Source organism: Polypterus senegalus, chromosome 1 (genome assembly GCF_016835505.1).
Source record: "Polypterus senegalus isolate Bchr_013 chromosome 1, ASM1683550v1, whole genome shotgun sequence".
Classification (NCBI taxonomy): Eukaryota; Metazoa; Chordata; class Cladistia; order Polypteriformes; family Polypteridae; genus Polypterus; species Polypterus senegalus.
This window is the reverse complement of record NC_053154.1, coordinates 69102898-69112897: the sequence shown is the minus strand read 5'-3', so window position 1 is coordinate 69112897 and position 10000 is coordinate 69102898. Positions and strand designations below refer to the sequence as shown.

The 10000-nt window shown below is 36.0% G+C and overlaps 1 protein-coding gene across 6 annotated transcripts in view; it reads right to left on the bottom strand.

The window, feature by feature from the left end:
* Positions 1-10000, bottom strand: part of pogzb (pogo transposable element derived with ZNF domain b) — a 187406-nt gene that overhangs the window by 142828 nt on the left and 34578 nt on the right. For all 6 annotated transcript variants that reach the window (XM_039750228.1, XM_039750237.1, XM_039750266.1 and 3 more), the window contains exon 2: positions 9518-9645. In XM_039750228.1, the coding sequence (XP_039606162.1) occupies positions 9518-9644 (127 nt within the window). In that variant the 5' untranslated portion in view covers position 9645. The remainder of the gene's footprint in view (positions 1-9517; positions 9646-10000) is intronic.

The window sequence follows — 10000 nt, the reverse complement described above, 5'->3', positions numbered from 1 at the left end:
ATATATATATATATATATATATATATATATATATATATATATATAGCAAAATACCCGCGCAGAGGAGAAGTAGTGTGTTAAAGAAGTAATGAAAAAGAAAAGGAAACATTTTAATAATAACGTAACATGATTGACATTGTCATGAGTGTTGCTGTCATATATATGCCTGCCTAAATAAGTCACCCTCGCTTCGCTCTTACTTTTTTTCTTTACCATAGAAATTTAAAGACTAAATTCAACTTCCATTCCTAACAATGATATTTCTCGCGACTAAATAGAACCTACTTATATCCAAATTCGAGCTATTGAGCTGTCGCCTGCCTGCCTGAATCAGTGACCCTCTCTTCGCTCTTACTTTTTTACCGTTCATTTAATCATGGCTAGTGGCGGAAAAATTATAAAATGGAAGGATTACACTGAGTATGGCTTTACCAAAACAATTATTGATGGCGAATCAATAATTCATAAAGCTTGAATTGGTGATCTGTTTTTCTATGTTAACCTCATATTTTTTTCATACTTCTTCTCAAACCAAGGGTGTGCGAGGGTAAAATGAATAGGGATGCGTTGATCAATGTAATCGGTGTACCAGGAAATCATGCATTGACAAAAGCTCCCCTTTGCTTGTAATGCAAAGTGTGATTAAATGCATTATTTTTTAACGCGTTATGGAGCACATGCATCGAAGCTTCTCAGCTGTGCTTGTGCTAAGAAAAGGAAAGATTTTAAAAATAACGTAACACGATTGTCAATGTGACCTTTTGTAAGTAGTGCCTGGAGGATTCAGTGTGGAGAAACTCTAGAGACAGCGTGTGTATTAACTTGTGGATTTTTCTGTGAGTATTTGGTGGCAGTCTGAAGTTGTTTCGAAGACGGCGTTAGCCGCTGAGCTCAGCTCAGAGCGAAAGAGATGAATGGGAGGGAGATGATGACGTGACTCCCCACCCGCCTTTAACTGTCAATCCCCCACAAACACAGTCTTTCGGAATTTGCATAAGCACACCCCTTCACCTACAATTTTAACTTAGTTATAAAGTGATCAAAACTCTCGTTTATATCCTGCGTCCTCTCATTAAACTTGTATCCCGCATTACCTGTGGGTATGTGAAACGCCAGCGGTAGCCTGTCTATGAACTTAATTTAAAGTTTAGGTTTACATCTTGCTTTCTTTCCGAGGTAACAGCACTCATGAATATGGTAGTATATGTCACTCGCTCGCTTCTTATTGTTTCGCTGCCTTCTCAATTATATAATGCATGTTTGCCTGGTTTTCTACGCACTGCGTTGACATTCAGTTCACGTGATTACGTGGGAGGCGTGATGATGTCACACAAAACTCCGCCCCCACGTCTTTCCAGCTCAACTCTATTACAGTTAATGGAGAAAAATACCTTCCAGTTATGACCATTAGGCGTAGAATTTCGAAATGAAACCTGCCCAACTTTTGTAAGTAAGCTGTAAGGAATGAGCCTGCCAAATTTCAGCCTTCTACCTACACGGGAAGTTGGAGAATTAGTAGTGAGTGAGTGAGTGCTTTGCCTTTTATTAGTATAGATAATAGTATTATTTAATAATTGCCTTTATCATCCTCTTTAATAAAACCCTTGTGTGCGTCCAGTGTCCGTGTGTGTCTTCTGGTGAAGTGTGCATGTGTGGGGCCACATGGCACATGTTCAGTCTCTTCCTGTGCATTCCCTGTGTGTGCAGAGAGGGAGAGATACACACAGGTGCGTGCGCGCGACAGACAGACACGCAGGCCCACCCAAGAGACAGAGACACACACACACACACGCTACAGAGACAGACACGCACGCACACACAAACAGGCACACACGTGCATTGTTGCAATGTTACTTTTCTTGGTTGTTTATTAGATTACGGATTTTTCAAATGTTCATTTTTTTTCCTGTGCTTAAAACTCAGTAAAAAAGGTGTTTTTTAGCGAGCGGGTCGTAAGGCTAAAGCGTGAACTCTTGCAGTGTTAGTTTTCTCTGTTGTTCAAGGTTTTCTCAAGTGTTATTCAATGTTTTTACATTTAGTTTACTATTACACTGTGCATTCAATGGTATAATTAACTATATTTGTGCTTAAAATCTTAAAAAAATATATATTTACATACAGTTCATATGATCTGGAATGGATTAATTGTATTTACATACAATCCTATGGGGGAAATTACTTCTGTTCCACTGTATTACTTTCCGACAAAATTACAGGCATTTTACGGAAATACAAACCAGTATTACTGAGAGAGAAAATTAAAGGCACACAATACAGAGACGCATATTACAGCCACATACAAGGTCCTTTACCATTTAATATAGACTGTTCCTACTAATGTTTATGCACTACTGTTCGAGCGCCCGTTATTGTAACGGGCTTAATGTCTAGTTAGTGTACAAATGAATATAAATAATTACATTTAAACGATTCACCAAAATCTGTTGTATGTAAATGATAATGTTTTAAACATTATTGTTTTTTCATCAGAAAACCCAGTTTCTACGTCTACATGTATTAGTTTAAATGGCACTTTTACTACTCGCAATAGGGTGGACGCGCTGACGTATGGCGTCGACTGGGCAATACAGTGAATGCGGCGTCTACCTATATATGTCTATGATTTGTTCGCTTTCCGACATAGTGTAAATAAAGTACATTCATCTCACTGTGGTGCGTATTCCATACGTAATACCATGTAACACATATAATTCTTCTGCTTTACGCGAATATACCTATGCCACCGAAAAAAGACGTACAATTCCACGGCCCACTTCAAATGCCAGAGAAAAGTCTATTTCAAGATCGTCTCAAATGCCACAGCAGACACAATCCAAAGTAGAGGAACTTACAATAAAATGTGAATCAGAAAACTGTTTGTTCTATTTCTATGTTCTATTTCTTTCATTTGGGAAATTCACCAGTTAAAGATTGCCGGGCAACGCCGGGTACTCCTGCTAGTTATTAATATTTTACTAAATACATTTTCCCATGTTTCTTTGTTGATGTGCTCCTGTTGAATAATTTATTATTAACAGAACATAATAGTGTGCATGATAAAATTCTGAAGAAAAGGCTAAAAAGTGGCAAAGACTGTCTAGCATGGAAGCATGCTGGTAGAACGACAATAACATGTAATACACCTGCAACCTTAAAACACAGACTTGACAAAATCGCTGTGCTTGAGGAAATAGCTGGCAGGCGGCTGCGTAAACACTTTTACTGACAGACAGACCACCATTTTCCACAGAGCATGTGCGAAATCAAAACAAAAACTTTGCACAAAGATGTGCGAAAACGTGACAATCATATCTTAGTGTGCTTGCACAAAATCATTTGTGGCACTGAATTTCACAGGGTACAGATATCTTCATAACAGGGGACCTACATGATGGGCAGATGCATTTCTAATGTTTATATGTCTTCCTTGCATTTTGAGGCCCTTCATTCATTATTTTAGCACAAGTTTAACCAGCCTCTCCTTGAAATTCACCACTTGGTATTGTGGAAGCCATGTTAGCCACACCACACAGTTAAGAATATGTATGTGTCATCATGCCCAGTGCAGACAAGTCAATTATAAACTAGCCTTTAGTGGAATGCAGTTCACGAATCTCCAAGATCGCATCACCCCCTGGAGCAACACTTATGTTAACAGCACATCTGCTCAACAATTAAAAAAAAAGTTAATGATATAATTAGTGCAAAATATAATTAGTGTGTAAGTTAAGATGACTTCATTTGCCACCAGTAAACCAAGTAAAAATAATAATTTCCAAAGCCTATTTTTTGGTCAAATTTATGACCATTTTAGTCACAGTCCGGAGCACTGTGTTTTGCTCTCTTAACTGGTCTACCTAAGAACGACATCAATCTGATGCAGTTAGTCCAGAATGCAGCAGCAAGAATCCTCCAGTTTTAGCATCGTTGCATTATTCACCCTCATCTTTTGCTTTAAAATCCTACTAAAGGTAAATAAAGGTTTAAATAATCTTGGTCCTTCATATATTTTGGAGTGCCTTTCCCCATATATTCCAAGTTGTAAAATTAGACATTCTAATAGCAGTCTGCTTATTATTCTAAGAGCAAAGCATAAAAGATGTGGCAAGGCAGCCTTCTGCTTTCATGCAACAAAGATCTGAAATACTTTACCAACACCAGGCAAAAAAAAAAAACTAAAAACTCTTTTTTAATTTTGCCTTCACATAATTACAAATCTAGTTTAATGAATCTGCAATCTTTATTAAACTTTACCTCTCTATTCTGGTTCTTCTGTGCACCCACCTGTGATGTTTGAATGAAAGCAGATACCCTAACCTGCCATAACACCCATTGCATCGAATCATCTAAAAAAGAGCCAATAAATAAATAAATAGCACACTATTTAAGAACATTTATGTAAGGAACTGATTTTGGAGTTTCTTTCTGTCCACCCTAGCCAACTTACTCGTCAGACTATCATTTAGCAGTGGCAGGCCATGCATTTCACATCTAGTCCTTCAGTTGTGTCCTACCTGAATTAATTCACCTCTTAATACCATCTTTATGATGCCACAGCTATAGAAACCATCAATATTATACAGCAACGCAGCATAACAGGGCATTGAATCACAGAAAGGTGTCTCATGTAGTGAGAATGAATCCCCTTACTAAAGCAAGAAACCCAATTAACACAATTCAACAAGTCTCCTTTCACTGCAGCCACAGATGCACCAATATCAACCTAATAAAATTACAAAAATATAAATAAAATGCCTTGTACTCAATGTCAAAATCCATCCTCCTTTATTTCCTCAAGAACAGTTCAATCACTTTGTTGTACATGTTAATTGTGTGTTTCAGTTCCAACAATAAGTCCTTTTTGATCACTATGGAGGCTAATGCTGAAAGTCGAGTCTGTCCAGTTGTATTTCTGGCATGTTTTAATTCACTTTAGGGATGAAAATGTCCGTTAGAGAGAAGCACTGGACATGGGTATAGACACTGCCAAATGCCAGTTTATAGCTGTCCCAAGGAGATCAGCAGGACTGTTCCCTTCAAAATCAGTCATGCCATACATTACGGTCAGTTCTGTTTTTAGCCGAGACAGATTGAATAGTGTTCCATGACTCTACGTTAAGCTGGAGAAGGCTGTGTGCGGATATTTATTCCAGTATGTTTGAAACTGCTGGGGGTCAAGGAGGGACAGAAACATTAATTTTCATGGTCTTGAAATCTATTTCGTATCTGGTAACAATCTGGTAGTATGTGTGCAAGTCCCCTTGGGCTGGGCCTCTCCTTGTGCTCGGAGTACTTGAGATGCGCACAGTGGCCTCACAGATCTGACCAAATTGGCCCCTTTCTCGTTCAATGATTTCACAAAACTTCTTCATCCTTGCCAGACAGAATTGTACACATTGTACATGTTTTGTTCTGTAATACTGCAAAAAAGCATATCTGAATACTCAAAAATCCTATTAAATGTGTGAAGCAAAAAACGAAACTCAATATCATCTGGGGTGTGCAATCCAGACGACATGACTGCTTCACTATCAAAACACAACTTTATCCAGTCGTTCATATTCCTCCAAGAAACAGACAATAAGAGCAGCGTTGTTATTGGCTCACTTGCCATTAGTAACATCTTCAAATCTGACATTCTGCTTCTCGACACCTGTGCCCGTCACAACACAGAACCAGTGCAAGCTGTGCTACATTACTCCAGAGATGGGTAGAGTAGCCAAAAATTGTACTCAGGTAAGAGTAGCGTTACTTCAAAATCATATTACTCAAATAGAAGTAAAAAGTAGTCGACCAAAAAATTACTCAAGTAAGAGTAAAAAAGTATTTGGTGAAAAGACTACTCAAGTACTGAGTAACTTTGATCATAATAAATGATTTATGTTTTAGAAATGTTGTAATAAGACAGACTGAAATATGAAATAATGTGCAAATTCTGTTTTTTCCAAATAAAATAAAAAATGAGTATTGTGCCTTCTCAATTTTTTTATTTTTAATAAATTTTAAAAAACCTCAAGTAAACTTTTTTCACGTTGTCATTATGGGGTGTTGTGTGTAGAATTCTGAGGAAAAAAATGAATTTAATCCATTTTGGAATAAGGCTGTAACATAACAAAATGTGGAAAAAGTGATGCGCTGTGAATACTTTCCGGATGCACTGTATTTTAAGCTACAGGTGCCCACACTGTTGATTCTGAAGGCTCAAGACAGATTTATTTTACATTGACAACACATGAGGGCTGAAATATGATTGGATAAAAGCTCTTACATAAACATACAATACTAGAACCAGCACTACCAAGGGAAAAGCTAAGAAATGAAAATAATAGACTATTGGGAATTATTTAATACATATTCATGGAAAAATTTTAGTAATAAAAAAATAATAAAATAAAACATAAGTCAATGATTTAGACTTGTGTTTAGGCCAGCAGAGAAGGCCTTGCTGGCCTTGACAGCCTACCACTGTCATTTAGAGACTTATAAAATAAATTCAATATTTAAGGACTTCATTTCTCTTGTGTGAATTTATTTTTGTATACTATTTATGATTTTTTTTTTTTAATTCTAATTTTAAATTTGTTTTTCATTGCATGCAACGACTTCTTTGATATCTCATTAAGCACATTGAGCTACAACATTTGTATGAAAATATGCTATAGAAATAAATACTATTGTAAAGCATGCACACACCTAAGGATTTTCTAATTCCTACTGTGTTTATATATTTCACATTAACTTATAGAAATAACAAATGAAAGCCAGGTAAACACTGGGAAAAATGAATTTTCAATTATATTATTTAACAGATACTTAAGTAGCTATTTCTCTAATTTAAGTCCTATCAATAACTGACTGGACAATTGTGCATCTTTTTAACAAAAATGTAAATTTCAAAGCATTTTTTTTCTTTACAGCAAATATATTTAACAAAAGTAAATATACAATAAACTGCTGCTTTCTTTTCTGCTGCAATAGACATTAAATAAACTGCTTTTTACTTTATATTTGAAATGCCTCTCTTTTAAATCCAAGAGGATGTTGAATCTGTCGAGGACTTCTTTTTTCTGCCCCAATGCTTCTTAACAAATTTGATATGCTAAACCTTGTAATTTTTTAATCCTTCCTGCCATTTCATCTATGTCTTTTAGCATTTTTCTCGGAATGCAAGACCTATTATTTCTTCTTTTAAATTATATCAATTTTATTTTCACTTTCTGGACAATTTCTGTTTCCACATTCGTCTTCATTTCATCCTCAAACTACTGTAATTATGCTGAATAATAGCATTTTGCATGACATCAATTTTGTCTTCTATCAGAATGCTGGGCCTGTGTAACAGCACTGCTAAACACTGTACAAATCATGCTATTACCACATCATATACTTTTAAATTTCTGGGAGTTAACACAGTACAAAATTCAAAAATAAAGAAATAAAAATTTAAAAAATGAATTAACCTTTTAAAAATTAATAAAACAGCCACAAAGTAATGACTTCTTAGTTGAAGTAAACATACTAGTTTGTTATTTATATTTGAATTGTAAAACATGTGAATCTCAGTAAAAAAAAAAGTTAACAAAAGACTTGCATCAAACTGTCAAGTGTGTGCAGTGAGCCATTATTTAGACAGTACTTTGTAATGCAATTAAAATGCATGAAGTTTTCATTATAGTAGATTGCAATGTAATGCTATTGATTATTAATATATAAAGACATTTACTGCATTTTTAATGAGGATGGCAATAATTATCTTGGAACTTGATTTATTGCCAGGCAACAAAGTTGGTAAGAATTTCTCTGGGCATTGCATTCATACACATAACAAGGTAAATACAATTCAACAGCACAACATGTGACACCATAATAACATTATATTGAAATTTTGAAAAATACAGCACACTCCTGTCATTAATTTATCAAGCAAGTCCATAATTAGTACAGATCCAACAATACTCTGTTCAAAGAGATACCATTTATAACTAGGGGTATAGGAATTGAGAATGGTCTCCAAAAATCCCCAATCATTTCCACTGTTTTCATGGAATTCAAGTTAAGATTGCTGAGGGTGCACTATCTGGCACCTCGTCCTCTTCTGTGATCAGGCCAATCGGGGTAGTGTCATCTGCAAACTTCAGCAGTTTGACAGAAGGGTCACTGGAGATGCAGTCATTAGTGTAAAGAGAGAAAAAGGAGAGGGGACAGAGCACAGTCCTGAGGTGATCCTGTGCTCTGATATCAGTTCCTTAGAATGTCAAGGCTCCACAGATATATGGCATTGTCACTGCCCTATATGGTGTTTTAGACTTGTATGTGGAGAAAAAAAATGCATTTCCATTTACACTGGTGTTAAATTTGGCTATATCTAATGGAAATGCTCCAGTGCTGAATCCAGAGAATAATAAAGTAGCTTTTATAATTTAAATATGAACAAATGTCTGCAGCAACCAATTCTGAACTTTAGTTTTTTTTTATTTTCAGAAATACTTTTATCATTTTACTCTTAGTTTAGAAAGTAATACTTAAGCCTAGCAAGTAGTGAGCAGCTTTTCTTGTTATCAAAATTATCTGCAGTGACAACTGTATTTTAGTAATTTACTTGTCACACACGTGCACCTGAGGATCACATTCAAGGCTCAACTGAGGTAAGCAATACCACTCTGGGACGAGAGGGGGAGCTCACACCCTGTTCTATTTTGTTCACAGTTCAGTGAAACCATCCAGTGAGCATGCCCAATTCTGTCTGCGACTTTCAGAGTAAAACCTGCCCCTTTCTGGCTTTTCGCTGTATATCTGGACGTCCAATCAAAAGAAGGTATCTTTTTATACCTGGGCTTACAAAATGAAAGAGCTCCCATATAAAGTCAGTACTGATGGTCCTGAGCAGCTACCTTTGGCTATTGTTGCCAACACTTCTTTTGTGCCCCTAAGCACAAGTTATTTTTTGTTATTTATGCCTGCAATCAGACAAGAGTTTTCACCACGTTGGTATCCCAACTTATTCCAAAGAGGTCCATGCCCTCTGTTACAATATTACATACGGGTTATTATTTATTCCTAAGAAATGCCTATTCAATGTAGCTTTTTATAAAATATTTCAGACCACATTCACAAACTTTACATAACACTGCATTCTTAATGTCTCCAAATCATGGTCATAGGGAGCCAGAAACTACCATGTCAGCATTGGGCAGGAGCACTCGAAAGGATGGGGAGCCCAGCCATCACACGACCAATTAACATGCAGAATTAATTAAAGACCACTAATTGACTGAATTCTTTTTGGGATAGATTTATAGGATTTAAAACAGAACTATGCAGACACGGGGAGAACACTTAAATCCCATACAGTCTGCACCACTGAAACACAAGATACATGATAAGTAAGGCAGTACCACTATCCACTACATCACTGTGATATGAATACATCTGCAAAAAGTACACTCGTGCACAGACAAATGTAAATCTGATGCATCTATATAATGGCTTAAAAGAAGATGATGTAGTAAATCTGTACCTGTTGTTGTTTTACTCTCATTTATATGAACATCTTCCATTGAATCATCAACCACATCATCACTGATTTGCTGCCATGGCTCCAGTTCTTCCTCTTCACATTCCATAAACAGATCCGTGTCCGCCATGCTTCACAAAAAGATAAAAATGTTAATTATAAGAACTAGGAAGATATTCAGAAAAATTTTTATAAGATTCAAGATTACAAAACTGTGTTTACATCCTTCCAAATGTCACATTTTTGTTAAAAACTTAACACATATGGTCTTGAAAAAAGTAGTCAACACACAACACTAACATTTTCTTGTTATGTAAGATTGGCACTTTCCATGAAGCTTTACAAAGAAAAAGTCGGTCATTGCAACTAGAATGCACTCTGTGGACTGCAAGAGAAAGGCAACAACTATTTGCTAACACTTACAAAATGCTAGCATCACAAAAATATTACAATAAAGATTGGAATAGCATCACACAAATCAACAAT